Source organism: Hypanus sabinus, chromosome 23 (genome assembly GCF_030144855.1).
Source record: "Hypanus sabinus isolate sHypSab1 chromosome 23, sHypSab1.hap1, whole genome shotgun sequence".
Lineage (NCBI taxonomy): Eukaryota > Metazoa > Chordata > Chondrichthyes > Myliobatiformes > Dasyatidae > Hypanus > Hypanus sabinus.
In genome coordinates this window covers 58,518,499-58,540,332 of record NC_082728.1, presented here as the reverse complement: position 1 = coordinate 58,540,332, position 21,834 = coordinate 58,518,499, and the positions used below count along the sequence as shown (strand labels likewise).

General features: G+C 50.6%; 1 protein-coding gene across 1 annotated transcript in view; it reads right to left on the bottom strand.

Moving 5' to 3' along the window:
* LOC132380273 (unconventional myosin-XV-like) overlaps positions 1-21,834 on the bottom strand; it is a 909,717-nt gene that overhangs the window by 26,878 nt on the left and 861,005 nt on the right. The window contains exons 63-68 of the mRNA XM_059949029.1: positions 8,902-8,996; positions 7,965-8,042; positions 5,477-5,573; positions 4,388-4,536; positions 4,174-4,298; positions 972-1,102 (exon numbers count right to left, since the gene is read on the bottom strand). Coding sequence (XP_059805012.1) covers positions 972-1,102; positions 4,174-4,298; positions 4,388-4,536; positions 5,477-5,573; positions 7,965-8,042; positions 8,902-8,996 — 675 coding nt within the window. The remainder of the gene's footprint in view (positions 1-971; positions 1,103-4,173; positions 4,299-4,387; positions 4,537-5,476; positions 5,574-7,964; positions 8,043-8,901; positions 8,997-21,834) is intronic.

Below are 21,834 nucleotides of genomic sequence, written 5' to 3'. Positions count from 1 at the left end.
ACTGATCCCACCAGCAGGTCTCTTCAACCCTTTAGACGCAGTCCAGACCCAGATTTGTCTGATTTCCTTTCGATGCTCTTCACCCAGCAACTCCAAATCAGTTATGTCCTATGCTTTATGGATGTGAATTACCAAATGGCGGACCCAGGATCAAAACAGTAGTTGGCACACATGGCAACATCTATTCTGCTTCACCAAACACTCCAATATACTTTAATTTGACAACACCTCCAGAGTGATTGATCAGCAGTGAGGACTCGGGTAAAGCGAAGGCTCCATTTCTGGCTAACTCCATGTTAAGCTCCATCTCTCTTTCTCCAGTCTGCAATTGGTTTCATCTCAGTAGGAATCCTGGAAGCTAAAAGACTTACTCGCCTGGGCTGATCACAAATTCAGAGGAACCCACACATTCATTTGAAGAATGTGACTGATGATCTCAAGATTCATTCAGTTAAAATGGTTGGACACATTTTCATCTACGCCAATAATCTGTGCTGGATCCTTAAGTTGGAAAATTATTGCTCCAACTTGCTACAATTCCCATTCCCACATCCGAGATAAGCTGTTCACTTAGTCTATTAAATCTTTTAGCAAAATCAAACAGTCTGCTGATCCAAAAGTATCTCACTGAAAAACTGTTTTTGCTTAGAACTGTTCAGAAACAGGAGTACTTCAGAAGTGTGAACACAGAGACTCCAAGAAATAGTTGGAATGTCTACCTCCTTCTGCTTAGTACATACAGTATTGCCCCACAATCCCCCCACCCCCTCCAAACTGCTCTCATTGCCCCATCTATCAAATGGTTCTTCCACCCACTCTCTGGGAAAGAAATACATCTTTAATTACATTCTGGAAACACTACATCCCAACATAAGATTGCTCTGATTTTAATATTAACATTCTGGATTAGCATTCTTAGATTTTGTCAAAATTTAACCGACTTTTTATTTCTTCATTGTGAAGACACTTACTTAAGAAGTGCATCTTGGCTTCAACAGGACTAAGATTGTGCATTGCATCAAGTTGTAGGAGAGTTTGTTTCAGGACTGCATCAGAGTTCACTTTTCCCAGTGTTTTAGGGAAGTACATCTTCAACTGCTGCCTGCAAAGACAAACCCAAGACACCTGCTGTTAGCTGTCCATGATATTACCCTGACCTTCAGTGCCTTATGTTCAAAAGGAAAGAGAAATTATTCCTGAGTTCCAAGTAAATTTTTCCATTTTGTTAGCATAGTCTCATTGGAAACCGAAGCAAGGTGGGGGGGAGGCTGGCAAAGGCATCTTTAATTGCCCTTGAGGTGGTGGTGGAGATCCGCTGTCTTGAACCAATATAGTCCTTGCAGGGAATGGTATTGGAAAGGAGTTCCAGGATATACCCCGTGAAGATGGTGGGAATGGCCTTTGAGGGAAATCTGCAGGTGCTGCTGTTTCTACTTACTTCTATCCTTATTTTTCCTGGTGCAGGAGTTTATAGGTGTTGTGGGGATAGTCCAATACATTTTATGGGTGGTGTTCCTGTAGGTGCTGTGTTTGTGGATGGTAAATACTTCAGACATTCAACAGGACACCGGTGAGGTAAACTGCTGCGTTCCACCTGCATTTTGTGTGTTAAGTTGCTTTATTCTGCATAGTGCAGTGCCCCCTGAGTGTTGCTGGAGCTGCACCCATGCAGGCAAGCACCAGGATACTCATCTCAGTCTTGCTTATAGAGAAAGCAGAATGTGTTTGTAACTGCAGTCGGCAAATTGCTTGTCACAAGATACCAGCTTGTCCAGAAGGTAATGGTGAATCCCAGTATGATAAAGATGGGAACACAGCAAAGGTTTTATCCGATCAGTTGTCCAATTAGCCCTTGTCATAGAGATAATCAAATCAGACTATTTCCCACTTTAAGGACTCTTCATCTTGTTATTTCATGCTTCCGTTATTTATTGCTATTTATTTATATTTGCATTCCCACAGTTAGTTGTTCATTGATCCTGTTTATAGTTGCTGTTGAACAGAACAGTATGCCTGCAGGAAAAAGAATCTCAGGGTTGTATGCAGTAACACGTAACTACTCTGATAATACATTTTAGTTGGAACTTTGAACTGTGCTGGATGTTGTCCAGCCCTGGCTGCCTGCAGATGTGGGCTGCTTCATTTATTGAGGAGTTGTGAAAGGGACTGAACATTTTGCAATGTCTCCACAAACAATCTTAAACTGGAAGACCGTTGATGAAACAGTTACAGAAGGCTGGGACTAGGACACTGCCTCATCTTTTGTGTAAGGTCTGACTCCAACTCGGACCTTACTCCGTCACAAAGGCAGAGCAGAGTGATGATGGAGCTAAACGGTGAATCCTTTACTTGCATCTATTCCATCTTTAATATCTCTATTTTTCCCTTTCAGAGTTCTTTTGAAGACCCTGACCTGGAGTTCCACGCTGGCTTTGCTCTCGGGATTTCATAAACTGGCCAAGGGCTCGGCCTAGGAGACCTGGGATCTCGGGGCTTTGGAGACGGGCAGATTGAAGGTCGGAGTCATGGCAGGAGACCGTGTGTCATCGGGGGAGTTGGAAGATCTACGGCTGTGTGCCCAGATCTTTGGGCACAGAGCTCGAGAAAAGCAACGTAATTGACTTTTAACTCATAAACCAGCAAGTTGTTTGTTATGTCTCCTCGCTTGCTGTAAAACGGAGACATCTCTTTCTCCCCTGTTAGGGAGAGAGAGAGCCTGTGGTGTGTCGAACAATCTGGTCTTTGGAGTGCAGCAAGTCTGTGTCTGCTCACGCTCCAGTGTTCAGTGGAGGGTGCCGATGCTTCTTTCTGTTGGTCGGGGAGTGGGGATTGTTACTTGCCTCCGCTTACGCACAGGAAGGGAGCTGGGGGGGGGGGGGACTCCAGGGTTCTAACATTTAACTGTTGTTTATTCTTTGGGGCACTCCTCTGTTTTCGTGGATGGTTGTGAAGAAAAAGCATTTCAGGACATATATTGTATACATTTCTCTGACATTAAATTGGACCTTTGAAACCTTGAACCACTTGAGCTGTTTCTACCTTGATGGCAAGGGCAGCCACCCTCACCTCACCTGTGGAACTCAGGTCCTTGCTCCGTGTATGGGCATGGCTGTGATAGGGTTGTGAGCCAAATGGTGCCAGCAAAGCCAAATGCATTGAGCAGGTTATTAATGAGCAAGTTCCACAGGCTAACACTGTGACAATGCTGATGACTGAGGATGGAGGAGTGTAGGCTTGAGGAAATGGGGACCACTGCCATTCGGGGATAGACTGCTCTGCACCGTCCTCACTGCATTCCCTCCTTGCTCTCTGCAAAAGTCCACCATTGTGGTTTCTCTCCTTCAGTGCTGCAGACAGGCTAGCAGTCTGATGAGTGTAAAATTTAAACTTCACCTATTACCAGGCACTTACAAATGTTTCTATTTTTTGCATCTGTTGTACTTTTTCATATTTCCAAGTTTTATATTCACTTATTATTGCTTGGCTTTATTGTTTGTGCAGATACTTCAATCCAGGATTAGCTTCTTTAAGAATTCAAACAGCGAGTTTGGGTGGACACGGCGTAGTTACTTAAGAAATATTTGAATAAGTGCATTTAATGTCAGAGAAATGTATACAGTATACATCCTGAAATTCTTCTTCACAAACATCCATGAAAACAGAGTGCCCCAAAGAATGAACAAAAGTTAGAACATTTGAACCCCAAAGCTCCTCCCACACACAAGCAGCAGCAAGGCGATGAGACCCAACTAAATTCTTCCCAGCTGAGGTAATATTAATTATCATCATTTAGTGATTGCATCACTGATGAAAACCTAAAGCACAAAGCAGTTTTTGTGAGAAATTCATAATCCCTGAGCATTAGTCTCTCTGATCCATGATTTGAAGAATTCCAAGTGGCTTTTCCTCTGTTCTTGCAGATATTCGAAGCTGCACGATCTACCTCCTCTCTGCAACTAGATGCAGATTTATTTTAACTAACTTCAATGCTAATTGATTTGTTTGAAAACCCCTTCCCTTTGAAAACCATTCATGGTATTTCAGATAAGCACATCAAGATGTATCCCACTTTTTCACCTTATTAGACATTGGTGTTTTGTTATACTGTATCCTGGACATGGGAGCTAATAGGTTTCAATCTAAATGAGGCAGCTGTGGTGACACATCACTTACTTAGTTGGCTCAGGGTTCTCCTCGCTGCCCTTGAATTGATAGGCTGCCAGGATTGCAATGAGGTGTTCTGCTTCAGAGCTGTTGTTTGGCAAGAGCAGCTGTCCCTTCAGATAAATCGGAACCACCTGAAAAAGACCAGGATTGTGGAGACTAAACAAATCAGCCTGAAGAAAAGTAAAAGTTCAAGGCCAAGGTGTGAAGGTCAAGGGTGTACCTGATTATAATGTAATTTGATATAGAGGTCATTGTAGAAATGTAAAGGTTCTTTCCAAATGATACGTTGAAAATAAAATTTGACTGAGTTATCATCCAGCAGGAAATCGAAAATATATTCAGACCATCGAATGGGTTTGGCAACCCTCCCTGCAAAAAGACAGGATAAGATTAAACTGTGACAGCACACCAGCACAGCGTTGCTCTTTAACCTTCACCTTGGACAGAACCAGATGTGCAATGCAGATACCCTGCCTAACCAACAACAGCAATCCTTACCTTTATTTTAATTTCATCACCGCTCATCATATTTAAATCTCCGAGATTTGTCTACTTATACCCTTCCTTGTCCCTGCCTCTGTCAACTATATATAGGACAGTACAGCACAGGAACAGGCCATTCAGCCCACAGAGTTGTGCTGAACCAGTTAAAAACAAATCAGAAGCACTCAGACACTAATCCCTCCTATCGACAGCACGTCCATATCCCTTCATCTTCCTCACAACCATGTGCTGATCTAAACGTCTTTTAAAAGCCTCCAATGTGTTTGCCTCTGCCACCACACCAGGCAGTGCAACTCAGGCATCCACTACTCTCTGAGTAAAAAACTTACCCCTCACATCCACCTCGAACCTACCCCCTCTCACCTTCAACACATGCTCTCTGGTATTAGACATTTCAACATTGGGAAACAGATACTGTCACTCTCTCTATGCCCTTCAATTTGTGAGCCTCCATCAGATCTCCCCTCAGCCTCCGACGCTCCAGAGAAAACAACCCAAGTTTATCCAGCCTCTCGATATAGCACATGCCCTCTAAACCAGGCAGCATCCCAATAAACCTCTTCTGCAGCCTCTCCAAAAGCCTCAACATCCTTTATCTCCTTCAGGTTTCTGTACCAATCTTATGCTTTAAGTTTAATTCTTCCTGTTCTCCCAAACCAGAAATCATCTTTTTGTTCTTCTCCTTATAGTCTTTTCACTGTACTGACCTCTGCTCCCTTGGCGCCTCTCTCTTAGCCTTGTGTGACCCCAACTCATATACTGAAAGAATAAGTCTCTGCCATATTTCATTCCAAATTTCACTTACCATTATCTTTATCAGCAATCAGCGAAAACTCCTTAGCTTCTTCAGAGTCAGTAATCCCAATAGTGGCACATATTTCCATCACCAATTCATTTCCTATCTGTAAGGATAATTTGAGGTTGAGCAAGCTTTTCTTGTTTAGAGCTAACAGCAGTCTCTGTACTGAGGAAGGGACTGGGTTCTCTCCCCAAAGATGTTGCTTGACTGGCTGAGATCTTCCAACATTTCCTTTGTTTCAAATTCCAGCATCCACCACTGCCCTCCCCCACCTGTCCTCCAATCTCTGGACATCCACGTTCACCCCATCTTCCTGCCACTGTATCAGTGATAGAGTTCCTCCTGTACTTCCCTACCACCCCATGAGCCTCTGCATCCAACACATCATCCTTCGCAACTTCCATACTGCCAAAGAGATGTATCTTTACCTCCAACCCCCTCCCTAGCTCTCAGCTTTCTATATGGATCACTCCCTCTTTTATTCCCTTGACTATTTGTCACTCCCCACTATTCTCCCTCCTGGCACTTAACCCTGCAAGGGGCCAAAGTGTTACACTTGCCCAAACTTCTCCTCCCTCACCTCCAGTCATGCCCCAAACAGACCCTCCAGGTGAGGGAATACTTCACCTGTGAATCTGCTGGGACTTTCTATGGTGCACAGTTCTCCTGATGCGGTCTCCTCTACATTGGTGAAGCCTGTCGTAAATTGGGGGACTAGTTGGTCAAATACCTCTGCTCTATCCATCAAAAGCGGAACTTCCCAGTTTGCCCAACATTTTAATTCCGATTCCCACTCTTGTTCTGATAGGTTGCCCAGATGAAGCCATCCTTGGGTGGAGGAGCAACAACTCATTTTCCGCCTGGGTAGCCTCCACTGGTGGCAGGAATATTGATTTCTCCTTCTGATAAAAATAAATTCCCCCCCCTTCCCCTCTTCGATGGCCTCTTACCACTTCTCACCAGCCTATCACCATCCCACCCCACCCGCTACGTCCCACCTCCTTCTCTTTCTCTTATGGTCCATTCACCTCTCCTATCAGATTCCTTCTTCTCCATCTCTTGACCTTTCCCACCCACTGGCTTCACCTATTACCTTCCAGCTAGCCTGCTTTCCCTTCCCCCACCTTTTTATTCTGGCACCTTCCCCCTTCTTTTCCAGTCCTGAAGAAGGGTCTCAGTCTGAAATGACAATTGTTGATTCATCTCCATAGATGCTGCCTGACCTGCTGAGTTCCTCCACCACTTAGTATGTGTTGCTTAGGATTTCCAGCATTTGCAGCTGTGTTTTTTTTGCCAGCTTTCAAATCTGAATGGTGGCTATGTGATTTCTGGTGAGCAAACATGTGCACTCTCACACCTACACATGTACATACGTATGAAAACCAGTAATTTTCCAATAGTTAAACCCAAAAATGAAATTTAAGAATTGACAACATAGGACTAAAAATCTGTTGATCAGGTCATTGGGACTTTCACAGCACCATATCCTGGGCAATTCAAATGCTTACCAAAATGAGCAGGTAACCTCTTTCCAATTCAAAGTTAATACCCTAACTGTAATATTAAAGAAATTTGTCTCATGAAATATCCTAAACCTGAATATTAGCACTCTAAACCAGGGATGAGACATTTAAATTTTTATTTTTGGAATTAGCTTCTGATTCTGTAATAATATTGCTGGTCTTGCCAAGTGTTGACATTGTATTTTTCCACTCACTCACTATCAACATCTACGCCTTATCAAGCAGTGACATCAGGTTTTAGCAGCAAATTCTTACTTGAAAAACTTAAATACGGTTGTGGGTCTCAAAACATAGCCTTCCTTCCACCTCTGACTGGTTGACCAAAATTAGGAATAATATTATTTTTTTTGGTAAGAATCAAAATGCTTGCTCTAAGTTTTGCTAAGGTTGAATTGGCAGAAAATTAAGAAATCATATTAGATATGATGGCAACCTAACTGGCCTAAAGGTGAGAAGTTGGTTAGTTAGACTTCATTAGATGTAGTTTCTGTTGAAGTGGGTGTTTGATGCACTCCCACTTCAATAGCCACCTATGTCCTCTAATGATAAACATTTTCCCCAACTGCACAAATATGGACTTGACTACTGTTACTAGAAGACGTGTGAGATTATAAATTCAGTGGAGAGGACAAGGCATTTTGATGTGTGAGCTCTTGAGATATTTCCCTGAAAGTAGTAGGAAGTCAGATCTGCTTGAACGCAGACAGCTGGTGAATATGTGGCACACACACCATAAGCTTTCTGAGTAGGTTCTGATCTCGTGATTCGTGCACAAAACATCGGGCGGGAAACTTGCATCTTCTCATGATGTTTGAAATCTGTTGCACCAGCAATACATTTCATGAAAGCAACAAAATAGTGAGCAACATTTTAAATACAGAAGGAGTTTGTTGGAGCAAACTGTAACATCTCAGTCTGAAGACGACAATGAGTCATTACTGCCCACCCAATCCTTAGCTATGTCCACATACTGTGAAGGGCTTGATCTTGGACACATGAACCAACTTCCCAGGCAGTTGCACGTTGATCCTTCGCGAGCTGCGTCCTTTCTGTCAGGTAAACACAACACATTGACATTTTATATACGCCGATGTAAAAAGAGGGCAATTCTTGCAGTTTACTGCTGTTAGTAACTAAAGAACATTGTTGACCAGGGCACACTTCCTCTGATCAGCATTAGTGATGAATTCTACCCATCCTTATTTAACCAAGAGCATCCAGCATTCCTCAGACATTGTTATCCATTCAGTGGACATGAGCATTCCTGGCAAGACCTGAACTTATCGGCCATAAGCCAGTGCCTTTGAGAAGATGGTGAGCTACTTCCTGGGACAACAAATTTACAGACAATAACACAGACAATGAAGTACAGTTATCTCTGTCTGCTGCTGTTACTTCTCCAGTCCCACCCACCAGATATACTCTCCTTCTTCTACCCATTCTCTCTCCCACCTTCTCTCCAACTGAAACTAACTTATTTTCTCTCTTTCCCAGCTTTTGGATTTTGGACTTACAAAGAAAATTCTGTTTCTCTTTCGACAGATGTTACCTGACCTGCTGAGAGATCCAGTGATTTTGGATTTTTGCCATATACAGCTTTTTTAAAACTTTCTTAGAAAGTGGTTGACCTTACCCTGCTTCTAGTACTTAGGTTGTTATTTCTTTCTGACTTGTAGTTATTTTGTTGATTGTGCATCCTGTCGTCTACCTTGAGCTTCCTTACTAATGCTATTAATGATTGTTGGCAGTGATATTCCCATGTGCCTGCTGTTTTTCTCTGTTAAGATAGTAGAACTCTCTTCTTCTCCTCCCCTTACAACTATGAATCAATGGGGGACAGGTTATTCCCATCTGCCCCTGATTATGGCAACATCCAACCTGTGTTAGGTGGGATCTGGTGAAACTTACGGCAATAGCAGCCATTTCAAGGTTACTTGGGAGATGTTGCCGGCCTCCAAATTTCAAAGTGCGTTCAAGGTTTTCCTGGCAATGCTTTGCTATTTCTGGGGAAAGAAACAAAAGACAGACATTAATGTAAGCAGTCAAAGTACGGTTATTTCTGTAAATTCCCTGCGTAAGTTTGTTCCCTTTCCCTTGCCTTTATTTCAGTGGCACAGAATTGCAGTTCAACAACTACGCAGGTACATCAGGACTGAGCAATACGGCTGAAAGTCAATACAGACTGAGAGAGGGCGAGGTAACCTTGTGGAGCTGTTAAATACAGAAGAACTTCAATAATCCAGTATCCTCGGGACTTGAGTGTTGCTACAGTGGCAGATTTCTTACGACGCTATGCTCATTAATGTCCAAATATAGTTGTATTTTAATTTTTTACATGTTACACAATAGTAAAATAACTTTTTTTCAGTAAACCTGTTGAGTTTAGAGGGAGTGGGTAATATATGAGCAAACCTGCCTATGTTCCTGATCTATACTGTTCCAGATCCAGCACACTGACCGACCTCAGTCCCGCCACAAAATAACTCACATCCCGGACTATCAGTGTGTCCAATCGAACCACAGACCAGTCACACAGTAACTCACACCCCGGACTATCAGCGTGTCCAATCGGACCCCAGACCCGTCACACATTAAGTCACAACCTGGACTATCAGTGTGCCCAATCGGACCCCAGACCCGTCACACAGTAACTCACATCCCGGACTATCAGTGTGCCCAATCGGACCCCAGACCCGTCACACAGTAACTCAAACCCCGGACTATCAGTGTGTCCAATCGGACCCCAGACCCGTCACACAGTAACTCACACCCCGGACTATCAGCGTGCCCAATCGGACCCCAGTCCCGTCACACAGTAACTCACATCCCGGACTATCAGTGTGTCCAATCGGACCCCAGTCCCGTCACACAGTAACTCACATCCCGGACTATCAGTGTGTCCAATCGGACCCCAGACCCGTCACACAGTAAATCACATCCCGGACTATCAGTGTGTCCGATCGGACCCCAGTCCCGTCACACAGTAACTCACATCCCGGACTATCAGCGTGTCCAATCGGACCCCAGACCCGTCACACAGTAACTCAAACCCCGGACTATCAGTGTGTCCAATCGGACCCCAGACCCGTCACACAGTAACTCACACCCCGGACTATCAGCGTGTCCAATCGGACCCCAGACCTGTCACACAGTAACTCACACCCCGGACTATCAGTGTGTCCAATCGGACCCAAGTCCCGTCACACAGTAACTCACATCCCGGACTATCAGCGTGTCCAATCGGACCCCTGTCCCGTCACACAATAACTCACATCCCGGACTATTAGTGTGTCCAATCGGACCCCAGTCCCGTCACACAGTAAATCACATCCCGGACTATCAGTGTGTCCGATCGGACCCCAGTCCCGTCACACAGTAACTCACACCCCGGACTATCAGTGTGTCCAATCGGACCCCAGTCCCGTCACACAGTAACTCACACCCCGGACTATCAGTGTATCCAATCGGACCCCAGACCCGTCACACAGTAACTCAAACCCCGGACTATCAGCGTGCCCAATCGGACCCCAGACCCGTCACACAGTAATTCACACCCCGGACTATCAGTGTGTCCAATCGGACCCCAGACCCGTCACACAGTAACTCACACCCCGGACTATCAGCGTGTCCAATCGGACCCCAGACCCGTCACACAGTAACTCACACCCCGGACTATCAGTGTGTCCAATCGGACCCCAGACCCGTCACACAGTAACTCAAACCCCGGACTATCAGCGTGTCCAATCGGACCCCAGTCCTGTCACACAGTAACTCACACCCCGGACTATCAGCGTGCCCAATCGGACCCCAGACCCGTCACACAGTAACTCACACCCCGGACTATTAGTGTGTCCAATCGGACCCCAGTCCCGTCACACAGTAAATCACATCCCGGACTATCAGCGTGCCCAATCGGACCCCAGACCCGTCACACAGTAACTCACACCCCGGACTATTAGTGTGTCCAATCGGACCCCAGTCCCGTCACACAGTGACTCACACCCCGGACTATCAGTGTGTCCAATCGGACCCCAGACCCGTCACACAGTGACTCACACCCCGGACTATCAGTGTGTCCGATCGGACCCCAGTCCCGTCACACAGTAACTCACATCCCGGACTATCAGCGTGTCCAATCGGACCCCAGACCCGTCACACAGTAACTCACACCCCGGACTATCAGTGTGTCCAATCGGACCCCAGACCTGTCACACAGTAACTCACACCCCGGACTATCAGTGTATCCAATCGGACCCCAGACCCGTCACACAGTAACTCAAACCCCGGACTATCAGCGTGCCCAATCGGACCCCAGACCCGTCACACAGTAATTCACACCCCGGACTATCAGTGTGTCCAATCGGACCCCAGACCCGTCACACAGTAACTCACACCCCGGACTATCAGTGTGTCCAATCGGACCCCAGACCCGTCACACAGTAACTCACACCCCGGACTATCAGTGTGTCCAATCGGACCCCAGACCCGTCACACAGTAACTCACACCCCGGACTATCAGTGTGCCCAATCGGACCCCAGTCCCGTCACACAGTAACTCACATCCCGGACTATCAGGGTGTCCAATCGGACCCCAGTCCCGTCACACAGTAACTCACACCCCGGACTATCAGCATGTCCAATCGGACCACAGACCCGTCACACAGTAACTCACACCCCGGACTATCAGTGTGTCCAATCGGACCCCAGTCCCGTCACACAGTAACTCACACCCCGGACTATCAGCATGTCGAAACGGACCCCAGACCCGTCACACAGTAACTCACACCCCGGACTATCAGTGTGTCCAATCGGACCCCAGACCCGTCACACAGTAACTCACACCCCGGACTATCAGTGTGTCCAATCGGACCCCAGACCCGTCACACAGTAACTCACACCCCGGACTATCAGTGTGTCCAATCGGACCCCAGACCCGTCACACAGTAACTCACACCCCGGACTATCAGTGTGTGCAATCGGACCCCAGACCCGTCACACAGTAACTCACACCCCGGACTATCAGTGTGTGCAATCGGACCACAGACCCGTCACACAGTAACTCACACCCCGGACTATCAGTGTGTCCAATCGGACCCCAGACCCGTCACACAGTGACTCACTCCCCGGACTATCAGTGTGTCCAATCGGACCCCAGTCCCGTCACACAGTAACTCACATCCCGGACTATCAGTGTGTCCACTCGGACCCCAGACCCGTCACACAGTAACTCACATCCAGGACTATCAGTGTGTCCAGTCGGACCCCAGACCCGTCACACAGTAACTCACATCCCGGATTATCAGTGTGTCCAATCGGACCCCAGTCCCGTCACACAGTAACTCACATCCCGGACTATCAGCGTGTCCAATCGGACCCCAGACCCGTCACACAGTAACTCACATCCCGGATTATCAGTGTGTCCAATCGGACCCCAGTCCCGTCACACAGTAACTCACATCCCGGACTATCAGCGTGTCCAATCGGACCCCAGTCCCGTCACACAGTAACTCACACCCCGGACTATCAGCATGTCGAAACGGACCCCAGACCCGTCACACAGTAACTCACACCCCGGACTATCAGTGTGTCCAATCGGACCCCAGACCCGTCACACAGTAACTCACACCCCGGACTATCAGTGTGTGCAATCGGACCCCAGACCCGTCACACAGTAACTCACACCCCGGACTATCAGTGTGTCCAATCGGACCCCAGTCCCGTCACACAGTAACTCACACCCCGGACTATCAGCATGTCGAAACGGACCCCAGACCCGTCACACAGTAACTCACACCCCGGACTATCAGTGTGTCCAATCGGACCCCAGACCCGTCACACAGTAACTCACACCCCGGACTATCAGTGTGTGCAATCGGACCCCAGACCCGTCACACAGTAACTCACACCCCGGACTATCAGTGTGTGCAATCGGACCCCAGTCCCGTCACACAGTAACGCACATCCCGGATTATCAGCGTGTACAATCGGACCCCAGACCCATCACACAGTAACTCACACCCCGGACTATCAGTGTGTGCAATCGGACCACAGACCCGTCACACAGTAACTCACACCCCGGACTATCAGTGTGTGCAATCGGACCCCAGACCCGTCACACAGTAACTCACACCCCGGACTATCAGTGTGTGCAATCGGACCACAGACCCGTCACACAGTAACTCACACCCCGGACTATCAGTGTGTCCAATCGGACCCCAGACCCGTCACACAGTAACTCACACCCCGGACTATCAGTGTGTCCAATCGGACCCCAGACCCGTCACACAGTGACTCACTCCCCGGACTATCAGTGTGTCCAATCGGACCCCAGTCCCGTCACACAGTAACTCACACCCCGGACTATCAGTGTGTCCAATCGGACCCCAGTCCCGTCACACAGTAACTCACACCCCGGACTATCAGTGTGTCCAATCGGACCCCAGTCCCGTCACACAGTAACTCACACCCCGGACTATCAGAGTGTCCAATCGGACCCCAGTCCCGTCACACAGTAACTCACACCCTGGACTATCAGTGTGTCCAATCGGACACCAGTCCCGTCACACAGTAACTCACACCCCGGACTATCAGTGTGTCCAATCGGACCCCAGACCCATCACACAGTAACTCACACCCCGGACTATCAGTGTGTGCAATCGGACCCCAGACCCGTCACACAGTAACTCACACCCCGGACTATCAGCATGTCCAATCGGACCCCAGTCCCGTCACACAGTAACTCACACCCCGGACTATCAGTGTGTCCAATCGGACCCCAGTCCCGTCACACAGTAATTCACACCCTGGACTATCAGTGTGTCCAATCGGACCCCAGACCCGTCACACAGTAACTCACACCCCGGACTATCAGTGTGTCCAATCGGACCCCAGTCCCGTCACACAGTAACTCACACCCCGGACTATCAGTGTGTCCAATCGGACCCCAGACCCGTCACACAGTAACTCACACCCCGGACTATCAGCGTGCCCAATCGGACCCCAGTCCCCTCACACAGTAACTCACATCCCGGACTATCAGTGTGTCCAATCGGACCCCAGTCCCGTCACACAGTAACTCACACCCCGGACTATCAGCGTGCCCAATCGGACCCCAGTCCCCTCACACAGTAACTCACATCCCGGACTATCAGTGTGTCCAATCGGACCCCAGTCCCGTCACACAGTAACTCACACCCCGGACTATCAGCGTGCCCAATCGGACCCCAGTCCCGTCACACAGTAACTCACACCCCGGACTATCAGTGTGTCCAATCGGACCCCAGACCCGTCACACAGTAACTCACACCCCGGACTATCAGTGTGTCCAATTGGACCCCAGACCCGTAACACAGTAACTCACACCCCGGACTATCAGTGTGTCCAATCGGACCCCAGACCTGTCACACAGTAACTCACATCCCGGACTATCAGAGTGTCCAATCGGACCCCAGACCCGTCACACAGTAACTCACATCCCGGACTATCAGCGTGTCCAATCGGACCCCAGACCCGTCACACAGTAACTCACAACCCGGACTATCAGCATGTCCAATCGGACCCCAGACCCGTCACACAGTGACTCACACCCCGGACTATCAGTGTGTCCAATCGGACCCCAGACCCGTCACACAGTAACTCACACCCCGGACTATCAGTGTGTCCAATCGGACCCCAGACCCGTCACACAGTAACTCAAACCCCGGATTATCAGCGTGTCCAATCGGACCCCAGTCCCGTCACACAGTAACTCACACCCCGGACTATCAGTGTGTCCAATCGGACCCCAGTCCCGTCACACAGTAACTCACACCCCGGACTATCAGTGTGTCCAATTGGACCCCAGACCCGTAACACAGTAACTCACACCCCGGACTATCAGTGTGTCCAATCGGACCCCAGACCTGTCACACAGTAACTCACATCCCGGACTATCAGAGTGTCCAATCGGACCCCAGACCCGTCACACAGTAACTCACATCCCGGACTATCAGCGTGCCCAATCGGACCCCAGACCCGTCAGACAGTAACTGACACCCCGGACTATCAGTGTGTCCAATCGGACCCCAGACCCGTCACACAGTAACTCACATCCCGGACTATCAGCGTGCCCAATCGGACCCCAGACCCGTCAGACAGTAACTGACACCCCGGACTATCAGTGTGTCCAATCGGACCCCAGTCCCGTCACACAGTAACTCACACCCCGGACTATCAGCGTGTCCAATCCGACCCCAGTCCTGTCACACAGTAACTCAAACCCCGGACTATCAGCGTGTCCAATCGGACCCCAGTCCCGTCACACAGTAACTCACACCCCGGACTATCAGCGTGTCCAATCGGACCCCAGTCCTGTCACACAGTAACTCAAACCCCGGACTATCAGCGTGTCCAATCGGACCCCAGACCCGTCACACAGTAACTCACACCCCGGACTATCAGTGTGTCCAATCGGACCCCAGACCCGTCACACAGTAACTCACAACCCGGACTATCAGCATGTCCAATCGGACCCCAGACCCGTCACACAGTGACTCACACCCCGGACTATCAGTGTGTCCAATCGGACCCCAGACCCGTCACACAGTAACTCACACCCCGGACTATCAGTGTGTCCAATCGGACCCCAGACCCGTCACACAGTGACTCACACCCCGGACTATCAGTGTGTCCAATCGGACCCCAGACCCGTCACACAGTAACTCAAACCCCGGATTATCAGCGTGTCCAATCGGACCCCAGACCCGTCACACACTGACTCACACCCCAGACTATCAGTGTGTCCAATCGGACCCCAGACCCATCACACAGTAACTCACACCCCGGACTATCAGCGTGTCCAATCGGACCCCAGACCCGTCACTCAGTAACTCACACCCCGGATTATCAGCGTGTCCAATCGGTCCCCAGTCCCGTCACACAGGAACTCACATCCCGGACTATCAGTGTGTCCAATCGGACCCCAGACGTGTCACACAGTAACGCACATCCCGGACTATCAGTGTGTCCAATCGGACCCCAGACCCGTCACACAGTAACTCACACCCCGGACTATCAGTGTGTCCAATCGGACCCCAGTCCCGTCACACAGTAACTCACACCCCGGACTATCAGTGTGTCCAATCGGACCCCAGACCCATCACACAGTAACTCACACCCCGGACTATCAGTGTGTCCAATCGGACCCCAGTCCCGTCACACAGTAACTCACACCCCGGACTATCAGTGTGTCCAATCGGACCCCAGACCCGTCACACAGTAACTCACATCCCGGACTATCAGTGTGTCCAATCGGACCCCAGACGTGTCACACAGTAACGCACATCCCGGATTATCAGCGTGTGCAATCGGACCCCAGACCCATCACACAGTAACTCACACCCCCGACTATTAGTGTGTCCAATCGGACCCCAGACCCGTCACACAGTAACTCACACCCCGGACTATCAGTGTGTCCAATCGGACCCCAGACCCGTCACACAGTAACTCACACCCCGGACTATCAGCGTGTCCAATCGGACCCCAGACCCGTCACACAGTAACTCAAACCCCGGACTATCAGTGTGTCCAATTGGACCCCAGACCCGTCACACAGTAACTCACACCCCGGACTATCAGTGTGTCCAATCGGACCACAGTCCCATCACACAGTATCTCACACCCTGGACTATCAGCGTGTCCAATCGGACCCCAGACCCGTCACACAGTAACTCACATCCCGGACTATCAGTGTGTCCAATCGGACCCCAGACCTGTCACACAGTAACTCACACCCCGGACTATCAGTGTGTCCAATCGGACCCCAGACCCGTCACACAGTAACTCACACCCCGGACTATCAGTGTGTCCAATCGGACCCCAGACCCGTCAGACAGTAACTCACATTCCGGACTATCAGTGTGTCCAATCGGACCCCAGACCCGTCACACAGTAACTCACACCCCGGACTATCAGTGTGTCCAATCGGACCCCAGTCCCGTCACACAGTAACTCACAACCCGGACTATCAGCGTGTCCAATCGGACCCCAGACCCGTCACACAGTAACTCACACCCCGGACTATCAGTGTGTCCAATCGGACCCCAGACCTGTCACATAGTAATTCACACCCCGGACTATCAGTGTGTCCAATCGGACCCCAGTCCCGTCACACAGTAACTCACAGCCCGGACTATCAGCATGTCCAATCGGACCCCAGACCTGTCACACAGTAACTCACACCCCGGACTATCAGTGTGTCCAATCGGACCCCAGTCCCGTCACACAGTAACTCACACCCCGGACTATCAGTGTGTCCAATCGGACCCCAGACCCGTCACACAGTAACTCACACCCCGGACTATCAGTGTGTCCAATCGGACCCCAGTCCCGTTACACAGTAACTCACATCCCGGACTATCAGAGTGTCCAATCGGACCCCAGTCCCGTCACACAGTAACTCACATCCCGGACTATCAGCGTGTCCAATCGGACCCCAGTCCCGTCACACAGTAACTGACACCCCGGACTATCAGTGTGTCCAATCGGACCCCAGACCCGTCACACAGTAATTCACACCCCGGACTATCAGCGTGTCCAATCGGACCCCAGACCCGTCACACAGTAACTCACACCCCGGACTATCAGCGTGTCCAATCGGACCCCAGACCCGTCACACAGTAACTCAAACCCCGGATTATCAGTGTGTCCAATCGGACCCCAGACCCGTCACACAGTAACTCACATCCCGGACTATCAGTGTGTCCAATCGGACCCCAGTCCCGTCACACAGTAACTCACACCCCGGACTATCAGTGTGTCCAATCGGACCCCAGACCCGTCACACAGTAACTCACACCCCGGACTATCAGCGTGTCCAATCGGACCCCAGACCCGTCACACAGTAACTCACATCCCGGACTATCAGCGTGCCCAATCGGACCCCAGACCCGTCACACAGTAACTCAAACCCCGGACTATCAGTGTATCCAATCGGACCCCAGTCCCGTCACACAATAACTCACACCCCGGACTATCAGTGTGTCCAATCGGACCCCAGTCCCGTCACACAGTAACTCACACCCTGGACTATCAGTGTGTCCAATCGGACCCCAGTCCCGTCACACAGTAACTCACACCCCGGACTATCAGTGTGTCCAATCGGACCCCAGTCCCGTAACACAGTAACTCACATCCCGGACTATCAGCATGTCCAATCGGACCCCAGTCCCGTCACACAGTAACTCACACCCCGGACTATCAGCGTGTCCAATCGGACCCCAGACCCGTCACACAGTAACTCACACCCCGGACTATCAGTGTGTCCAATCGGACCCCAGACCCGTCACACAGTAACTCACACCCCGGACTATCAGTGTGTCCAATCGGACCCCAGACCTGTCACACAGTAACTCACACCCCGGACTATCAGTGTATCCAATCGGACCCCAGACCCGTCACACAGTAACTCAAACCCCGGACTATCAGCGTGCCCAATCGGACCCCAGACCCGTCACACAGTAATTCACACCCCGGACTATCAGTGTGCCCAATCGGACCCCAGTCCCGTCACACAGTAACTCACACCCTGGACTATCAGCGTGTCCAATCCGACCCCAGACCCGTCACACATTAAGTCACAACCTGGACTATCAGGGTGTCCAATCGGACCCCAGACCCGTCACACAGTAACTCACACCCCGGACTATCAGTGTGTCCAATCGGACCCCAGACCTGTCACACAGTAACTCAAACCCCGGACTATCAGCGTGCCCAATCGGACCCCAGACCCGTCACACAGTAACTCACACCCCGGACTATTAGTGTGTCCAATCGGACCCCAGTCCCGTCACACAGTAAATCACATCCCGGACTATCAGTGTGTCCGATCGGACCCCAGTCCCGTCACACAGTAACTCACATCCCGGACTATCAGCGTGTCCAATCGGACCCCAGACCCGTCACACAGTAACTCAAACCCCGGACTATCAGTGTGTCCAATCGGACCCCAGTCCCGTCACACAGTAACTCACATCCCGGACTATCAGCGTGTCCAATCGGACCCCAGACCCGTCACACAGTAACTCACACACCGGACTATCAGCGTGCCCAATCGGACCCAAGTCCCGTCACACAGTAACTCACATCCCGGACTATCAGTGTGTCCAATCGGACCCCAGACCTGTCACATAGTAATTCACACCCCGGACTATCAGTGTGTCCAATCGGACCCCAGTCCCGTCACACAGTAACTCACACCCCGGACTATCAGTGTGTCCAATCGGACCCCAGTCCCGTCACACAGTAACTCACACCCCGGACTATCAGTGTATCCAATCGGACCCCAGACCCGTCACACAGTAACTCAAACCCCGGACTATCAGCGTGCCCAATCGGACCCCAGACCCGTCACACAGTAATTCACACCCCGGACTATCAGTGTGTCCAATCGGACCCCAGACCCGTCACACAGTAACTCACACCCCGGACTATCAGCGTGTCCAATCGGACCCCAGACCCGTCACACAGTAACTCACACCCCGGACTATCAGTGTGTCCAATCGGACCCCAGACCCGTCACACAGTAACTCACACCCCGGACTATCAGTGTGTCCAATCGGACCCCAGACCTGTCACACAGTAACTCACACCCCGGACTATCAGTGTATCCAATCGGACCCCAGACCCGTCACACAGTAACTCAAACCCCGGACTATCAGCGTGCCCAATCGGACCCCAGACCCGTCACACAGTAATTCACACCCCGGACTATCAGTGTGTCCAATCGGACCCCAGACCCGTCACACAGTAACTCACACCCCGGACTATCAGCGTGTCCAATCGGACCCCAGACCCGTCACACAGTAACTCACACCCCGGACTATCAGTGTGTCCAATCGGACCACAGACCCGTCACACAGTAACTCACACCCCGGACTATCAGTGTGTCCAATCGGACCCCAGACCTGTCACACAGTAACTCACATCCCGGACTATCAGCATGTCCAATCGGACCACAGACCCGTCACACAGTAACTCACACCCCGGACTATCAGTGTGTCCAATCGGACCCCAGTCCCGTCACACAGTAACTCACACCCCGGACTATCAGCATGTCGAAACGGACCCCAGACCCGTCACACAGTAACTCACACCCCGGACTATCAGTGTGTGCAATCGGACCACAGACCCGTCACACAGTAACTCACACCCCGGACTATCAGTGTGTGCAATCGGACCACAGACCCGTCACACAGTAACTCACACCCCGGACTATCAGTGTGTGCAATCGGACCACAGACCCGTCACACAGTAACTCACACCCCGGACTATCAGTGTGTGCAATCGGACCCCAGACCCGTCACACAGTAACTCACACCCCGGACTATCAGTGTGTGCAATCGGACCACAGACCCGTCACACAGTAACTCACACCCCGGACTATCAGTGTGTGCAATCGGACCCCAGACCCGTCACACAGTAACTCACACCCCGGACTATCAGTGTGTGCAATCGGACCACAGACCCGTCACACAGTAACTCACACCCCGGACTATCAGTGTGTCCAATCGGACCCCAGACCCGTCACACAGTAACTCACACCCCGGACTATCAGTGTGTCCAATCGGACCCCAGACCCGTCACGCAGTAACTCACATCCCGGACTATCAGCATGTCCAATCGGACCCCAGTCCCCTCACACAGTAACTCACATCCCGGACTATCAGTGTGTCCAATCGGACCCCAGACCCGTCACACAGTGACTCACTCCCCGGACTATCAGTGTGTCCAATCGGACCCCAGTCCCGTCACACAGTAACTCACACCCCGGACTATCAGCGTGCCCAATCGGACCCCAGTCCCCTCACACAGTAACTCACATCCCGGACTATCAGTGTGTCCAATCGGACCCCAGTCCCGTCACACAGTAACTCACACCCCGGACTATCAGCGTGCCCAATCGGACCCCAGTCCCGTCACACAGTAACTCACACCCCGGACTATCAGTGTGTCCAATTGGACCCCAGACCCGTAACACAGTAACTCACACCCCGGACTATCAGTGTGTCCAATCGGACCCCAGACCTGTCACACAGTAACTCACATCCCGGACTATCAGAGTGTCCAATCGGACCCCAGACCCGTCACACAGTAACTCACATCCCGGACTATCAGCGTGTCCAATCGGACCCCAGACCCGTCACACAGTGACTCACACCCCGGACTATCAGTGTGTCCAATCGGACCCCAGACCCGTCACACAGTAACTCACACCCCGGACTATCAGCGTGTCCAATCGGACCCCAGACCCGTCACACAGTAACTCACACCCCGGACTATCAGCGTGTCCAATCGGACCCCAGTCCCGTCACACAGTAACTCACAACCCGGACTATCAGCATGTCCAATCGGACCCCAGACCCGTCACACAGTGACTCACACCCCGGACTATCAGTGTGTCCAATCGGACCCCAGACCCGTCACACAGTAACTCACACCCCGGACTATCAGCGTGTCCAATCGGACCCCAGACCCGTCACACAGTAACTCAAACCCCGGATTATCAGCGTGTCCAATCGGACCCCAGTCCCGTCACACAGTAACTCACACCCCGGACTATCAGTGTGTCCAATCGGACCCCAGTCCCGTCACACAGTAACTCACACCCCGGACTATCAGTGTGTCCAATTGGACCCCAGACCCGTAACACAGTAACTCACACCCCGGACTATCAGTGTGTCCAATCGGACCCCAGACCTGTCACACAGTAACTCACATCCCGGACTATCAGAGTGTCCAATCGGACCCCAGACCCGTCACACAGTAACTCACATCCCGGACTATCAGCGTGTCCAATCGGACCCC